Source organism: Athene noctua, chromosome 15 (assembly GCF_965140245.1).
Source record: "Athene noctua chromosome 15, bAthNoc1.hap1.1, whole genome shotgun sequence".
In the NCBI taxonomy this organism is placed as follows: domain Eukaryota; kingdom Metazoa; phylum Chordata; class Aves; order Strigiformes; family Strigidae; genus Athene; species Athene noctua.
Genome location: NC_134051.1, coordinates 11,018,076 through 11,035,919, shown reverse-complemented (window position 1 = coordinate 11,035,919; position 17,844 = coordinate 11,018,076). Strand labels below are relative to the sequence as shown.

At 41.0% G+C, this 17,844-nt stretch overlaps 1 protein-coding gene across 1 annotated transcript in view; it reads left to right on the top strand.

The window, feature by feature from the left end:
- The first annotated feature begins 16,395 nt into the window (after nucleotides 1–16,395).
- LMTK2 (lemur tyrosine kinase 2) overlaps nucleotides 16,396–17,844 on the top strand; it is a 44,047-nt gene continuing 42,598 nt past the window's right edge. Inside the window, exon 1 of the mRNA XM_074919125.1 lies at nucleotides 16,396–16,721. Within this exon, the coding sequence (XP_074775226.1) occupies nucleotides 16,571–16,721 (151 nt within the window). The 5' untranslated portion in view covers nucleotides 16,396–16,570. The remainder of the gene's footprint in view (nucleotides 16,722–17,844) is intronic.

Below are 17,844 nucleotides of genomic sequence, written 5' to 3'. Positions count from 1 at the left end.
CAACTCTTCTTGAGTATATCAAGTTCCATCTCAAGAATATTTACATTCCTTGCCCTTACTGCTCTCTTTGAAAGATCATGCCAATGTGTGATCTCCTTGAATAGTTAGAAAGGTTTTCTTTAGTTTTCAGTCTAAACATACTGCTGATCAGATTATAAAAATTTGATCTCACAGTCATGTTAACCTTTAACTTAGTTCTTTTTCCATGTTGTTTATCTCAAAATCTATTTATAAAGGACTTGCATATTGTTTCTCCACTCTCATACTGAGCAAACCATGCTCTTTTTATCTCTCCCTAAGTGATATTTCTGTAATTGTTCTAACAGCCAGTTTGCACTGATTCCAGTTTAAGCTAATATTTCTCAACACTGTTGACTGGAATTGTATAAATATTTCACACAAAATCTTGCCAGTGCCTTGTCTATAAGTCCCAATATTTCCTTCTCTACTAAAAATGTCACCTAACCCATCTGAACATTACATTATCTGTTTCCACAGCTGTGTCGTACTGGCAGCTCTGGCGTACTGACAGTCTATCAGAACACTTGGATCTTTTTCCTCCTCTGTTGCTTTCAGATGATGAATCCTAAGAACACGATTTTGCAGTTCACATTATTAAATTTCTATCACTGCAGGCAAGAAGGTCTTCTAATTCCTGTGTGATGAACTGATCCTCCTCAGTATTGGCAATACCTTATACCTCCCAGCTTTGTATCACATGCAAACCTTTGAGGTTGGGCCTGATCATTATTCCTAATTCATGGAAGTATACATTAAACGGTGTTGCTCCAAAGACTGATCCCTGGGGAACACTGTCGGGTAATTTGCTCCATTCTTATAACTCCTTTTTTATTATAACCTGTTGCTCCTTGTTCACATTGCTTTTGTATTAGTCCCTATCATCTCCACTTTCAGTAACGATTTCCTATAGAGCACTGTGTCAAGTGGTCTGTTTCAACTTCAACAGACAGAGTTCACTGCATTATTCAGTTCTAAAAAGACAATTACCTTACTCAAAACATGCTAGCTCAGTCTGACATCCTCTACTTTGGTAAACCATGTATTTTTTCTCACATTCTGTTTGCCTCCCTACAATTAATTGTTCTTTACTTCAAAATTTGTTCTAAGACTTAGCATTATACTGAATTTTTAAACCCCACATTTTAGAATATATATACTAACAATACTTTTTAGAATATAAATATTATATTTGCTACACTCTAGTCCTAGGCAAGCTTTCATTCAAATTCATTAAACACTGGCTGCTTTCACTTGTAATTTCACATACCAGTCATTTCAGTTAGTTAGGGAAGAGATTGTATGCATCCCTCTGTTTTTTGCATTAAGAAATACAGTTTGTTTCTCCTAAGATATTGTGATTTCTGTTAACCTACTGATTCCTTTATGTATCATTCCCATCTGTCATTGGCTTCATGTAAATCAAAGCAAAATTCCTTTTTGCTCACTCTGAAGTTAACACCATCTCTTGTTTGTTAATAGATCATTGAAGAAAAACATCTTTTACCATCCCTATGCCTTTGATGGAGCTCTGCTGTCACTGGTGACATTTATTTTCTGCTTTATGTCTGGGAAATTAAGGTCTTACATAAACAAAGAATTGTGTTTATTATTTTCTGTCATTTTACATCCTTTATAATTTATATCCAAGTTTGAATAGAGGAAGGACTCTGTAAAAGATCCTCAGCACTATCCTTCTGGGGCAGTTAGTGTCATCTCTTGTCCCAGTAATTTCCACCCAAACAGAATCTATTTCATCAATGTGATCACAGATTTCTTTACACTTAGCCATCTTTACACTTAATGTTCAGTGATACCTTTCCTCCCTTGCTTGTGTCTTTCCTAAGAAGATCCTTATGTAATGCATTAGTGGGAATATTCTGTCCCCAGCTGAAGTGCAGGAGGCATCTCCATGCTCCAGCAGAGTTCTATAAAGACCTTGTTGCTTCTGGTTTCTAATATTGCCTTTGGCATTGCCATTCTATCTATGCAAGACAATTTTCAAAAGAGATGGGGCATGTTCCATCTGAGGCATGCAGAAGAGAAGCTGTGTACTGCCAGTGGTCAGCTGGTAACTGAATTCTTTTCACAGTCAAAGATGGTCTTAAATTGACATTTCATAATTTAGTGGCTGTCTGAACGCCCTGACTCCATAGGTCCTCAGGCCCTGACTACCCACTCAGGGTTATCAGAGAGAAGTATTAATGTGAAGTTAGAGCACAGAAACACTCTTTTTCATGCTTATTGATTTGTTAGCCTGTGGATATAATTTTTTCAGTATTTTTTCTGGCATCCAGAGCAAATGAGAATAGTCAGAGCACTTCCTACAGAGAGATCTATTTGAGCTAACGAGTCATCTCTATCTCTTATTTGTTCTTTACTTCTTCGGAGAAATTCTTTTAGCCTCATCATGAAGGCATTCACTGAGATTATAAATTTCAGCAGAGCCAGGGGCCGGGGGAGAAATTAACCACAACTTACCTGATCCCCTGAATCCACCAGAGATTTGCTTCTTGGCAATGAGTGCAACATCAAACAAAAACTGAAGGACCTGTTGACAAACGACATTGCTGAAGTTCTTCTCACCCCAGTCACTTGTGGCTGCACACACCCAGCTGCTGTCGTTGGGAGTGCCTCCAGACAGAGCTGGATGATGCAAAGCATTTTTCAGATGTTTACACAATGAAGAATTGCCATTGTAAGGTCAGGAGCAACTGTTTTCAGAAAGTAAATATTGTGCATTTCTACGTTGGATAATAGCTAAGGGCTGCATGCATTGTAGCTGGAGCCTGAAGGGAAAGCATGGCAGTGAGGCAAAAGAGGTATTCTTGTCTCCTGAATCTCGATGAGATTTCTGCTGTGTGGTTCAAGTTATGTTTCCCTTTCATCTGCTACTACTGGCTGCAATGCATCATGCTTAATTTTTCAGAGATGTAAAATTAAATTAGAAAGGGGGAAAGCAGCAAAAGGTTCAGTGAATTGGAGAAAGAGTAATAATTTTCTATCTGACTCATCTTCAAACCATTCCATCAGATCAAAAATAGCTCAACTCCTCTTCAAAGATAAGTGCCAGCAGCAGCATCCCAGCAGTTTCACAATGTTTACAATTTAGCAGCTCTGGTCAGGACTTCTGCATTTCTCCATGTAGCAAGAACAGTTTTCTTTAGCTACAAAGTTATGAATTCAAATACAGTAACTCTCCTGCCTGTTATCTGGTAACACTCTTTGACTATGTTTCACTACTGTTGTTCTCATACCTTTCCATTGTCATATGTTACTTACAGAAAGTATTGGCACTTACCTGACGTTATAGCTGCAGATGGCTTTAGTAGGTCTTCATTAGTCGTTCTCAAAGTATATTAGGAGGTAATTTCTCGATAGAAAGGATAAGAACAGAAAGTTTAGTATTAGAATGCCCCACTGGCTCTGTTTGATGCTCAGAATACATTTTGAACAGATGTTTGGTCAGAGTCATGTCTTTTGAGGAGTTTGGGGACTGACTACTTGCAAAAGGACAGTATGGTTTAAAGACGTACCACCAGTGCAATAGTGTTTCTAAAATCATAGAATGATTTGTAAAGAACTTTCGACCTGCTGGTAATAAATTTTATATGCTTTATATAGCTGAATGGCAGGAAACTATCTGAAGTTTTTGTCTTCTTAGCAAGGCACCAGATAGTCTGCATGAGGCTCTAAGAGTGAAACATCTAGAATGAAGACAACAGCAGCACAGTCACAAGGGCACAGAATGAGTTGAGGAGAACTGAATATCGAGTTAATTTGGTAGTTACTAACATTCATTACATCACACAGTGTTATCCTAAGCTTGTTTCTGGCTGGGACAGCCAAAGGGGAATTTATACCTTCGGTGAATGAGATTGGAGGTGATATAGATATGAAATGGTCAGCTGGAGGAAGTGATGGAATCCATCTAGACTAGGACAAAGCCAGCATCCTTCCTTATCCTCAGGAGTGGCCAGCTGCTAAGAGATCTGCAGCATGACTGAAGTCCTTGTTTTGTCTTCTGCCTAACTTCATTAAGAACTGAAACATCTTTTTCCCATTGCAACTCAGTTGAAGTCAACAGATTTGCATGCAAGAGTTTGGAGCAGAGGCTGGTATGCTGTCTGTTGTCAGTTCTCTTTGCATGCCTCTGCTGAAAGGTGGGTGAGACAGGAGAGCTGTTTCACATGGGGGAAGAATTACAGGTGGGAAATGACAGCTGAAATAAACACTTGATCCTGTGCCTGTAGTTTTAGATGAAAGTGAACATAAGTCTTACCTAGGGTTGGTGAGCAGATCCAGCTTGCGTGATTCATAAGTATTTCCATGCAGTCTATATAGTGCTACTTGGATTGTAAGGTCCACTGCACAGGTATGATTTTGTCCATGATGTCAGCTCTTAGGCAGTATGTCACTGCAAATACTACCAAAAATGGTGATGAAGAAAATTGGGCAATTGTGTGCTCTGTTTCTGAACATCATCTTTCAGCTCCAACGCAGGTCGTGTTTTGTACATGTAGCAGTACGTGTGACAGCTTAAGAGAGATGACAAAACAAACCTGAAACATTAATTATTGTATGGGCACAACTACATCTATGTATCATGTTTCTTATAGATACCAGTGCAAATTTATGATAGTACTAATAGTCCTATCATTAATACTGTTTGTATTTTAATAGTACATAACTCCCAATATATATCCCAGGTCCAATTAGGGATGCCTCAATGGTTTGGAAAAACAAATATTTTTGGTGCCTTCTCAGTAGGCAGTTACCAGTTCAGCTATTTATAGTCTACAGCATCAATCCAGGTCTTTTCAAAGCATTGTATTCACATTATGTTTTTGACAAAAAACTTTGCAATGGCAACTTTCACTCTGATTTTAACTCTTTCAGGCAGTATTACCAAATCAGGATTGTGATCCTATAAGATGCATGAGTCAACATTGGGACACATAGCTGAAGTTCTTCTGACTGCAGAATCAGAGTTCAGAGACTCGACTGACTTGGGGGATAGAGAAGCCTTATGCAGTATCTCACATCTTGTTCTATAATCAGAAGATACATAATGTGAGTTTCCAGGGGATGTTTGCTTGAGGGTTGAGCAACAGGGAAGATCCCAACAGCCTAGCCTATTATTTTGTTTCACCATAGATTCATTAGGAGTTAGGAAAAATATTTCATAAGTGATCACATATTTGTTTGTTCAAAACTGTATTGTAATGTGAATTACATACCAGTGAAAATACAGAATAATCATTCCTGTTTACAGAACCACAGCTGCACAGTCTAGACCTCAATTTCCCTGAAGTCTGTGTTATTTATTTAAAGCTTCAGTTTTGACCTAGATCCAACTCTCATTTCTGAAAACTACATAAAGTTCTGACTTGCAGCAATTTTCTTCTTAAGGTCATTAATGTAGATGTATGTACAATCAAGAATTTCAGCCCCTTATCACATGAACTATATAGTATTTTCAAGAAGAGTCATTGTTTCTACATAAAGATATGCCTAGGAAATGGCAGGCAGGGGAAAAAAAATGCGTGGGCCACATATTTGTTATTAACTGCTTTAACTTGACTTATCTGGTTTTATAAGCAGCATTGTCAGGGGAATTAATTGCATCGGAGTCAGCGGAGAGAAAAATCAAGGAAATTCTACTCACAACAAATTAAGATTTAATACTGAAAAGTTGTCATTATGTGTATCAAAGGCTGCTGAAAGTCATGTTGCTGGGAACAGCTAGGGGGCTTGTTAATGCAATCATGATCATCTTTCTGACAGAAGCTCACTTTTGGGAAATGCGATATAAAATTTTCCTTAGGTTCTCATCTCATTCCCATACTGTTTATTTCACTCTTAGTGTGCTCCCTCTAATTTCCCAGTTAGGAACTCATTTTTCAGCATCTACAAATCTGTATAATGAATGATGAGCAAGTCTGAAAGGAGTCTTAAGTGAATGCAAGTTACATCTTCTTTTCCTAGTTTTGGGAATGGGGGTTTCCTCAACTAATTTGAGCTGGGACCCTTGCATAAACAGGGTCATATTGTGCTTCTAAACATAGCCACAATAGAAGGCAGATCCCTAATTTCTGCTTCTTGTAGTTCCATTTTGAAAGACACTATTTTCTTCCTAGCATTCCTCCTTTTTTAGGAGAGTAAGCCCTAAGTGGGTGTATTTCTTCCTTTCTAGTGATTTCTACAATATCTTATCAGTCTCTTAGGGACTGACCCTTCGTTCTGTGAATGGCCGGAACTGCTATTGAAGTCTGTAGCAGTTGAAAAAAGTGCAAAATCAAAGAGGTGTTCTGCTAGCAGTTTAAAGGCTTACAGAATTTGTAGCACTAGTATAGACATTGTTTCTCTGGGATTTTATATACATTCTTATCTATGTCTATCACATGCAAATCTATCTGTGGAATTCCTTTTCCATCCTTCCTCAGTAATTTATTTTTTGTAAGACTGGGCAGGAGCCTGAGCTCTTTTGCCAAATGTAGTAACGTGAGGCAAAAAGCAAAAGCATATCAATAATAATGTAGTAGTCAGAGAACACATGAATGCCTGTTCTGCTTCAAATCCATTTGACTATGTCTCGTTTATGCCAAGATCTCTCTACACTGATCATGCAGAAAACAATCAGACCCAGTATAAGAGTCTCTTTCTTTTCCAGAGTGGTGTAAATAAACATGACTATAAATGATAGCTGTTCCCAGTATTTCCTGGGCCAGATGATGAATTGTACTCAAAATTACATAAACAAAATGCATGACCAATTGCATATTTTAATTTGCAATTATCACAAGAGCATATGCTAATTGCTTGTTACGCAGTAGCATAAAATAAAAAAGCCACACAGTTTCAGTTTTTGTTGTCAGTACATTTTCAGTGTACAACTAAATTATTGGTCCCCTGAATGTAATGGATATTCTTCCTCTGCGTGGATGATCTATATATATCTATAAAGCCTTAAATGCAAGACTCCTTCAAATCAGGGTCAGCAAATCCATAGTTATTAGGTACGTGTTGTGTTCCAAACAGCGACCTTCATATCTGTGTCTTACTTAGCTTTTAGCCTATTTAACAGTGGGCTGAACATTGTGTTTTCATTTTACAGCACTAAGCGTACTTTCTCTGATATGAGAAAGTTATGTCTGTTATGTCTTGCAATTCTGTACAGCAGTATAAAACTCTGCTTAAAGGAAGCAAATATTCAGAGCCATCTGGAGATGTACTTAATTTCTCAGTGGTGGACAAAACTGTATTTCAGACAAGGACAGGAATGACAGAGCAGAAAAGCAGTTAGAGCACATATGAGAAGCAACATAGACTAGTGAGCTCTTTGGACATTAAACCAATCCATGGCAGAGCTCCTATGTGTTTCTCACTCAGAGTTTAACTATAAGGAGAACTGTGTACATTAATTGAGGCACCTGCCTAAGTGCCACAGCACCAGAGGCTACAGAGAAGGTCAGCCCGGGTTCAAGCTGTAACTGCTGCTGTTCACATCTCCGTGGGAGGCAGTGGCAGGTGATGGTGGGGTACAGACAGGATCTCTTGCCTTTCAGTGATCACCTTGTTGTTGTAGACGACTTCCTTCTCCACTTTCTCTCCTATTAGTACCTCCTTTACAGGATGAGACTCCCAGTAGATGAGACCAGGAATCCTCAGCATGGATATTCCCTCTCCAGTGGGTCTGCCCAGGCAGGGAATCTAGCTCACCATGGAGGATGCTAACAGATTGTTGCCAGGCTTGTGTTTGCCAGCTGGAGCAAAGCACATCGCAGCAAGGACATGCGTACAAGGCCATTCCCAGTGGTGGGACCAGCTAATTGTTCAACACTGCCAGTGAAGAGGAAAGCTCTTGTAACCATCCTGATCTCTAACAGCTGTAATCAAATACTAGACAGAGGAAAAAACCAGACATGATACACTGATGTTTCTGCTTATGCACAAAGAGTAATGCAAGATTTTTGTATAAGATAGGAATATTTAATGTGTAGGAATGTAATATGAGTCATGTTAATTTGCTTGATAAAAATAATATTTTCTGTTACCTACATTCAGTGAGTCGGCATTTTTGATACACGTCTGACAAAAATGTTTCCAGAGGTTTGTGTTGTATGAAGATTGTATCTGGGTTAAATTAAAAAGTGGTCCATACTGTGTTGGATGGTTAAGCTGTAAAATTTAGCCAATGAAAGGGTAAAAGTGATAATGCTTTTACCAGCTCAGCAGTAAACAGAGCAGGTGCAAGCCATGTTTAATCCATGACCCCTGGGAAATGGTGATGTTTATTTCTGTTGTCTTCCTGTGCCAGATGTCAGGCTCCCCAAATTTCTAATTGAGAGCACTAGCTGGAAAGACTGATAAGGCACAACTGAGCACCTGTGTCACATCAAAATGAGAATAGCTCTGTTAACTGCTCCTTATTGTAATATCCCACTGTAGGCAACACCTGTGGTATGACTTTATAAATAGATAACCTGAGCTGTGTTCACACAAGGTTAATTCAGGAGTTGTCAGCTTATTAGGCAGCTTTCCAGCCATTTGCTGATGGCACATGCTCATAACATAAGAGGAAATCATACTTAAGTTCACATGGTACATTATGACATAAAGTTGTTATTTTTTCCCCTTATATTTAAAATTCCTAGTCTGTTTCTGCATTAAAAGTAAGTCTCAAGTAGATGTGATTTTAACATTTTCTAATGTCTTGGAGTAGGCATGTCACCTGCCGTGTTCTAAAAACATTTGGATAGTTAAAATTACTTAGCACTGGTAGCATGTACTTGCAGAGGAATTAAAATTTTGGCAAAGGTGCTGTTAACTGTTTCCACACCTAGTTTAATCTGTTATGGTTGTTTTTTCTCAATTTACAGTGATAGTCAATGTACCCCGTGGAGTTTACAGCACTGAAACAGCACATCCTTTTGGTATTGTGTACAGATCTAAATAGGCGATCCTCTTGCTGAACATCCTACAGGCCTTGGATTTTGATTAGCTTTGACTCTTTAGACTGAATTTCTTTCATGTTCAAGTAATTGACATTTGGAAACTATGAAGAAAAAATGCAACTTGTCAGCCACCACTTCTTCCTAATTACTCAGTGTATATGGAGGTTGATTCACGAGATTCATAAATAGTGAACAATTTATCATCAAACCCCTTGGTACTGTTCAGAAGTTATTTAGATTCTATGTTGTCTCATATATCATAAACATCCTACTAAGGGGTATTTATTGGTTTTTACATTACTTCGATAGCAATAGAAAACACCAATTCTCCATAAAGATAAATGCATTTTTTATTTGGATGAATTTTTCCTTTCCTGGATTGGAGAAGAAAATTATAACTACTGACATTTATTGAATGAAATTAGACCTTTTCAGTTTAGTCAAAACTTTGAAAAGTAGCAAAGAGGTGAGCATTTTGAAAAATGTCTTTTATGCTCGGGTAGCTACTGTTCTTTACAAGATAGGATCATTCCCTGAGTTTTTCTAGAGTTCATCAGTAAAAATATGAGACATATTTCTGCATATACTTGCACACATGAGTAATATCAATCACATAAGCAGCACTACTTCTTTGTATAGTGCACAGTTAAAGGACATGCAAACATGCAATAGTCCTATGATGCTGTAACAAGGGGGGGGGGAGCAGAATATCCCACACGGCGAGTTGAGCTCATTAAATTGTTAGTATTGGAAGTGAAAAAATAGTTGTTATATGATCCTTGCTTAAATTTTCACTATATTTTTATCTGTCTCTATTTCATAATCCTACTAGTGAAGAAACTTCACCTGTAAGACTCCAAACTTTTAAATAATTTTGCAAACCAGTTTCTGCTGGATTAGTTTTATTTAAAAGATGAAGGGACTGTGGAAGAGAGGAGGCCTTTGATTCTTGGACGATCTTTAGACTCTCAGACTGCACAGATAAGGAAAATAAGCGACATATTTCAGGTCTGTTTGGTTTTTGTAAGTAACCAGTTAAAATTAATAAGTAATCTTTTTTAAAAAGACACTGTCCTTAATAGTGCCAAGGTTTTAAAAATCTGTCTGCAATTTGGTTTTAGTGAGTTGTTCCTTGTCTGCAGCATAGCCTTTGCTCATGGGTTTTCATTGCTTTCTCTGTAACAAATTTTCATTGAGGTACTTTATACTTTTTCCTGTTCTGATTACCAAATAGTGCAGAAATTTATGTTTAATTACTGCCTTTGATAAACGGTTCTTGTTCAGAATTCTGTCTTTTGAACCCATAGCTATTAAAAATAAATGAAAGTATCAAAAATTATGTTTTCCAGTGTACATGTGCTGGATATACTGGTTTGTGCTCCTTGCTCAGTTGACAAGATTCTTCCTGATCCTGCTTAATTTGTCTTGATTCACCTCAATACTTCTCTGCCTAATTGGTCATGTTGAAAATTCAGTGCTCTGGAAGGCAACATTCATTAATATAAGTAAGATTGCAAAGCATCAGCATTTCCATACAAGGTAGATCCTTTCTTCCTTTACAGTACTTCAAGGAACTGCACCTTCCTTTAAATCTTGAATCTTTGGGTTTTTCTTCCAAGTGTGCACTTTAGCTGAAAGCATCACAACACCAGTTCTCTGTTAGCAGCTTACTTCGCTGTTTTATTTACCCCTTTCTGGATCTGGCCTCTAGATGCAAGTGCTTCTTTTAAAAATTCCTTTTGGCAGTATTGCAAATTATTTCCAAATTGGGCTGCTTCCCCTCCATACACAGAGTGGTCTTAGCCTGAAGTCTTTGTTTATACTTTTACTAAAACTAAGTGTGGAAGCCAATGAAAGACTGTTGAAGGTGAATGCAAGTGGTCTAAGATAATTTCTAGATTAATTTTGGAGTAGTTACTTAGGATCAATTTCTAGTTTAATTTTGGAGCAGTTACTTAGGATCAGGTTATTGAAGATACTTAAAATGAGAGGGGAGTGCTTACATGTGTAAAAAATTGTCCTTTAATCTTCCCTGAACTTTGGCTTGCTCAGTGTTAATGAGAACTAGTACTTCTATGAGGGTTTTCCTTAATTATAAAGTTAGGTATAAAGTGGTATGGAAATGGGAAGTATTACATTTATAGGCAGGTTGATCAAGAATACCCTGTTTGATAGGACTCAAAACACAGATCTAAATAACTCAATTTTTCTCTTTCATCAGGTGACACATTCAAGTGGTGATTTATAATATTTAGTAAAATTTAGTATTAGGATTACTTTTTAGAGACATGAAAATCATATTATTATATCTTTTGCTCAAATGTTTGCTTTTCTTTATTGAAAGGATTTGTGATGAAGGCATTCCTGCTGATCTAGAGGTCCAGAAACAGAGAGTGTGTGAACAGAGGTTACACCATCAAGCTACTTGGCTAATTACAGGACCATTCACTGCAGCCTGTAGATTGTTTGTTTGTTTTCAAAGAAGCACTGGTTCTATAACTTGTAGGTAGTTTTACTAGACCCTTACACTTAGGCTGAAATGTTGTTGAACTATTCCTTTGCCGGAGTGCTGTTCTTGTCATATTACACCTACAGTGTAAAAACACATGAAGCCTTAAGCAGTAACAGTTGCTTATTTGAGTAGTCTCAGACAGGACAAGTTTGAGAGTTGCTGAGTAGCTTCCACAACTATTGCCTTAAATCAAAGTATTGCATGAGGAAAGCATGAATTGAAACCTCGTTGTCTGATCTGTTGTGTCTTACTTGGTCTGTTTGTGAGAATATTCTTTCTGGTTTGCCTTTTTTCTTTTTCCCTTGACACACACATAATGTATATTTAGACCAGTACTGCATTAGACATTAATTTGGTTTAATAGTTTCTCACTATATTCAGTACTGCTTTGCTGCACTTGGAGCAAAATTTAATACAGCACACAGTTTAGCGTTTGCTAAAAATAAATAGGAGAGGGTGGCAAGGAATTTCTAATGTAGCTATGAAAGTTTTACAACTGCTTCTTTACACAGAAATCATCACTTTGCATTTCCTTTTGTGTTAATGGAAATTACTTAGTTAAATCTCCTATTACCTTTAGAGAGAATAGACACATATAATTTCTTGAAATTTTGGTGGAAGGTTCTGTAGGAAGCTTTAAGATACAGATCTGTCACCACGGATGTGTCTTTAAGTCCAGCATTAGACAGCTGTCAGTGGCATAAAAAGCAGGTTCAAAATCGGCATGATTTGGCATTTTGGCTGGCAACATCATCAGAGAGTAATATGTGGGGAAAGAAATTTGCCCACTCATGACTGTATTTCTTGTAAGCCAGGATGGAATCCTGCTGAGAAGAAATTTATACTGATGTTGGCACTTCCTATGCCTTTTTGAGGGAGTACTTAAATGCTCTTTCACAAAAATTCATTCTTTTGATTAACTCCATTTTTCCATGGTTCAGTGGACTAAAGTGAAATGAATTTGATTCAATAAAGCAAATAAATTAAAATGAATTGAATAAGAGAGACAGACAGTTATGATCCATCTTCATATCTTAATGTTAAAACCTCTACAAAGTACACCTGTTTGAAGCCAAAGTAGGTAATGCCCTTCCAGATCAGGCCCATCAAAATACAGTAGGTATTCCTGAGTCAACAGAAATGAAATCTGGACTAAATTTTCCAGGACATTAGTGGCAGATGCAAATCCAAATATGAAATATTTCCCGAGAAGAATGTAATTCCTTAATGCATTTACAAGGAATGGATTAACAGGAGCTGCTAGATCTTTATTTAACACATCATAAAATGAATATAAACTGAATTTTCTACTAGTGATTCAAAATATGCCCCACCATATTTTTCAGAGTTTGTTTCTCCATGTGCAAGCTTAATCATTCGTGGGAAGAAATCAGAGTGTTCCATTCTAAGCCCATCTTAGAGTGACAGATACTAAGAGGAAAACATTTGACTCAAATAAGCAGTTTTCCTTTAAAGATAGTTTTAAACCCAGTTTTCTGTAGCCAATTTTCCTTGGGAGGAATAAAATAATTTTGGATGCTGTAGTATTAGAACTGAGAAAAATGATTCCCGTTATATAAAAACACTTTAGGTAGGTCACTTATGACTGAAAGTGGAGGTTAAAATCAGTGATACTTATTTTGTCTCTATCAGGTGGAGGAGCAAATAATTTTGTTAAATATAGAAAGACAACAGTGACAGGGAGAGAAAAGGTTATATATGAAAGGATGAGACATTTTTCTTTTTGGGGAAGGGACAGCAGGGTGTGTGTCTCAACATTCATCTGTATGGAAACTAATCTTTCTGCTTAAAAGTGACCTGGAATAAAGACCTTGGTTCTGTAATCAGCTCTGTTCCTGATGCTCAGTGATACTCTGTTTTGTAGTAAGCAAATTGTGAATCTTTTGGGGCTTTATTCACAGTTACATTGAAGACCTTTAACACCCCTCTGGCAACTTGCTCAGTCTGCTAGACAATATTCCTTCTGCACCAATAATGTTATAAAAAGTATTGAAGAAAACCAACTGAAAATAAAACCATCAACATCCTTTAGTTGATCCAATTATCTGTCTCTAAAAAAAGGTTTTAACACCTCCCACACGGAACAGCAGCTTCAGTAATTTGGCAATGATAACAGCACATAATCAAGAAACATGAGGCTGTGATATGTGATAATACGTCCCATTTTGTGTACAGGAAGAGTTTTGTTTAAGTAAATATATTTTCTTTTTAAGTACCTTTTGGACTACTTGCTATTAGGTTGCTCATCCCATTAGTCTCATATAGTCACTGCAAATGTTTAACTGCAGAAATTGCAAATGGGTGAATCGTAACATTCTCAGTGATGGCAGACAGGAGATGAGGCTTTCCGTCTTTGGTTTTTTGTGATGTTCATGGTGCATTTGAAGATAGGGAGTAACTGTGACTAACATTTAGAACAAAGGATTGGAAGGTTTGGTTATTTAGCTTCTACCAGTGACTAATTCACAGCTAACCTCAAGTGTACCATCATTATAGAATAGTGCTCTAACAAGTCCTTCTAATGATATGCTGCCATAGCTTCCCAGATGGTATTACAACATGATGTTTTATCAGCAAATTACATCAAAGGCCTAACATTCAATTATGATAGGGTGGGTTGGGAAATAAAGCAGTCTGCTGTGTTTAAAATGAAATGAATTGTTTTCACTATTGAAATGAGAACACCCTTACATTGTAAACCTGCTGAGAGGCTACAAGTGAAGTTTTAAATTTTATGTCTGTAGCTGCTGTGAACCTCAAAATTATTTATGTATGGAATTTGCGTGATCAGTGACAGATCTCAGAAGTACCTTAGACCCTAGAGACTGTAGTGATAGGTACACTAGATTTGCCCATGTACTTATATCACAGAAGTACAGTGTAGTTTGAATAACCATCATTAAAAAATGTGGCTATGATGTCAACTAGAAGGAGACGCATTTACATTCAGAGACCCCAGCCCCGGTGTCTGTACTCAGTGGAGGGACATAATGAGAGAGTGAAGAATAAAGGACTAATCATGAAGTTTCCACTGGATATTTATAGTAAACATGAGAAAGACCTGGCTTCATGCAGTTTCACATCCGTAAAGAGCTATTTAAATTGATATGGGTACTCTTTGTACATGAAAAAAAATAGTGTTACATATTGCATATTACGTATCACTGAGTTTAAAGGGAAAGGACCACATTTTGCTTTCGCAGTCCATAAAATCTACAGACAGGCAGACAAGGAATTATTTGGGACTGTTTATTGGTTTATATTGATTGAAAAAAAAATTCACAATAATCAGTGTTATGCATTAATAATAGTTTACTAAAACAACAAAAGAGGAGATTGTCTTCCATATCATTCAAGTAAAATATTTCCCTTGGAAGAAAAACTAATTAGAACATTTCAAAAAATATGGGTCATTTGGTAGTACAATTAGTGAGGATATCTGGGAGTAGACACAGACTCGGAAAGAGGAAAGTAGTTTGATTTTAAGTACGTCCCCACGGTAGGAGAAATATTATCCTAGGAAAAAATTCTTAGTGACAGAGAGAGATTTAGCTTTGTGTCTTCCTGGACATCATATTCCAAGTACTACTTCGAGCACAAAACTTTTCCTTTCATGAAGTCCCAGGGGTGCACTCATTGTATATTTCTTTGGACAATCTGCCATCCCAAAGTCATTATATAATCTTGACATAATTAGCCTTTCTGCTAAATTATTTGGAAAATTGAAATCTAGTTTGTTAGTTGTATGGGATTTCCCTATTTCCTCCCTGCATAGACTCCCTGATTCCTTAGGATTAACACTTCCATTTATGCTACTTAAAACAGCCACCTCATTTTCATGTACGCTAAATCAATCGGAATTACAAACCTAAACCAGAATAATAATTATTTCTGAATCCTGCTTTTATCATGAATTTAACAAGGTCATTTCCAGCCCTGGAAACACACCGGCTGCAGAGGGTAGTTCATGCCCACCTCTGTGTCTGACTTGAGACTCCCGATACGCCTCTTCTGCAGAGGAGCGCGAACAGCCCGGGCACAGCCCGAGGGAGGTGGAAGGGATAGCGGGGGGCAGCCGCGGGCCCGCTCCCGCCCGCCCGGCGCGGGGAGGCTCTGCCGGAGGGCTCCAGGGCTTCTGCGAGGGAACTGCGTTCGGCCGTTTACCGTTTCTCTCGAGTTTCCTCGCTCGGCCTCTGGCCCAGCGCGGAGCTGGGGGTACGCAGAGGGGCACAGCTGAGCAGGGGCTGCCCGGGCGGAGCGCTCGGCCATGGCCCCGCGCCGGCCCAGTCCCCGGGGGGGGGCCCCAGGCCCAGCATGGCCTGGAGGAGCAGGACACCGCCGTGGTCTCGGAGGCGCCACGGCAGAGGTTCGGGCCTGTGCTCCGCCGTGCGGGGACGGCCCCGCTGGCGGGCTGTGTGTAGGGAGGGGCCCGCCGGCACTCGGCCGTCCGGGGGGCACAGGGCGCGCCGAGCGCGGGCACTGCGGCGGGGCGCCGCGCCCCCAGGTGGCGCCGTTCCGGCTACTCCCGCCTGTGTGCGCACGGGCTCAGCCAAGCCCCGCCTCCTGCTCCCGCCCCCGGGAACAGCGCCGCCAGCCGGTTGGCGGAGCGCGCCTTCAATCCGACGGAAACTCCGCCCTCCTCCCGTCTCTCGGAGTGCGGCTCGATTAGCAAACGCGCTCCGCCGTTCTCGCGCCGCAGCCTTCGCTCGCCCTAACTCGCCCTCTGCGGAGCGACTGGCCGGCCTGGCTGTCAGTCACGGATTAGCTCCGTCCCAGCCACTGATCCCGCCTCCTCAGCGTGAGGTGCGGGTTGATTGGCGCATTGGGCTGTCAATCAGTACCGCGCTCCACCCCCTCCCGGTCAGGTAGCCCGGAAGATGGCGGCGGCGGCGTCCGCAGGGGCTGGCGGGGTGCTGTGAGGGGAGCGGGGCGGCGGGGTCCGATGCCGCGGGCAGCCGCGCCGCGGAGGCGGGGGGCAGCGGCTGCCGCGGGGGCTCGCCGGAGACGCTGAGAACCTCGAGCCCCTCGTTCGGCGCCGAGCCTCGGGCCGGGAGCGGAGGACATGCAGCAGCGCGGGGGGCTCGGCGGGGCTGCCGGGCGGCGGGGGGGCGGCCCGCTGCCCTTCGGACTCCGGCGCCCGCTCGGGCTCGTCCTCCTGCTGTCGCTTCTCCTGGGGAGCGGCGGGGCGGCTCCGCTTCCGCGAGCAGGTGCAGGTGAGACGCGGGAGGCGGCGGCGTGGCGCGGGGCTGGGAGCGGGGGGGGAAGGCGGCTCCGCGGTGGGGCCTGCGAGGGGCAGCCTGGGAGCAGGGCGGCGGCGGTGGGGGCCCGGGGCTCCGGGGGCGCGGTGGCGGTGGAGCGGGGGCACTGCGGGTGTCCAGCCCCCCGTCCCTCCCCCGTGCTACGAGCGGGGCTCGGCCCCGCGCCGCGCTCGGCGCTCTCCCCTCACCGGAGCGTCGGGAAGGGCACGGCGGGGGCCGGGGCTCCCCGGCACGGTGGGCTGCGGCTCCCGGCCTGTCGGTCACGTCTTGTGCTTGTGCCGTGGAGCGGCATCCCGCTGCGGACATCTCGGTCTCTTCTGACTGACCTACGCGCCGGCTCCCTCTGTACGTTTGCCCGCATACGTTCTTTCTGTAGTGGCTACTGTTCTAGCCTACACAGACCTCGGCGTGATTTGTCTTTTTCTGATGGGTGAATCACCGGGACTCCCGTTCCTGGGTGGAGGCTCTTCAGGGCAGACGGCGCTTCCCTCCTTTCCGGTCAGATTAATCTGATTCCCCCCGCGGCCCCCCCGGCCCAGTCTCTCTAAATAGTCATGTAGTTCACGTTTATTTCTCTCTTATGTTAGGTAATGCGAACTTCCTTCGATTTTCTTGCTTTTCCTGTTTGTCTTAAAAGTACAAACTAAACATGTCTTCTCAATCATATGAGTTACTGATTAGAGATTTATTAGTACCGATAGGTAGCAAACATCTCTTTGATTTAGGCGTGTTGGAGCTTTTCTGTATTTCATTGGGGCTTGTGCACATAACACTGTATTGAGACAGAATTTTGTTAGGTTTGGTTTGAATGTGTGCTGAGATTCATTTCTAGCTATGAAGAGTTGAACAGCTGAAATAGACAATATGTGCAGAGAGAAGGAGGAGGTGTGGTGGGGAGGGAGAGATCTGAAGCACCGAGATTGGGTAATTTGGCTGTTGTTCCATGGAAAGTACCAAAACTGGAAGTGGAACCCATACTTCCTTTATTTTTGGATCTATGCCTCTTTCCCAGTTTTTTTTATTCCCAGGAACATTTCAGAAGTGTTCATAAGTTGCTCCCTCCATCAGCCTTCTTTGA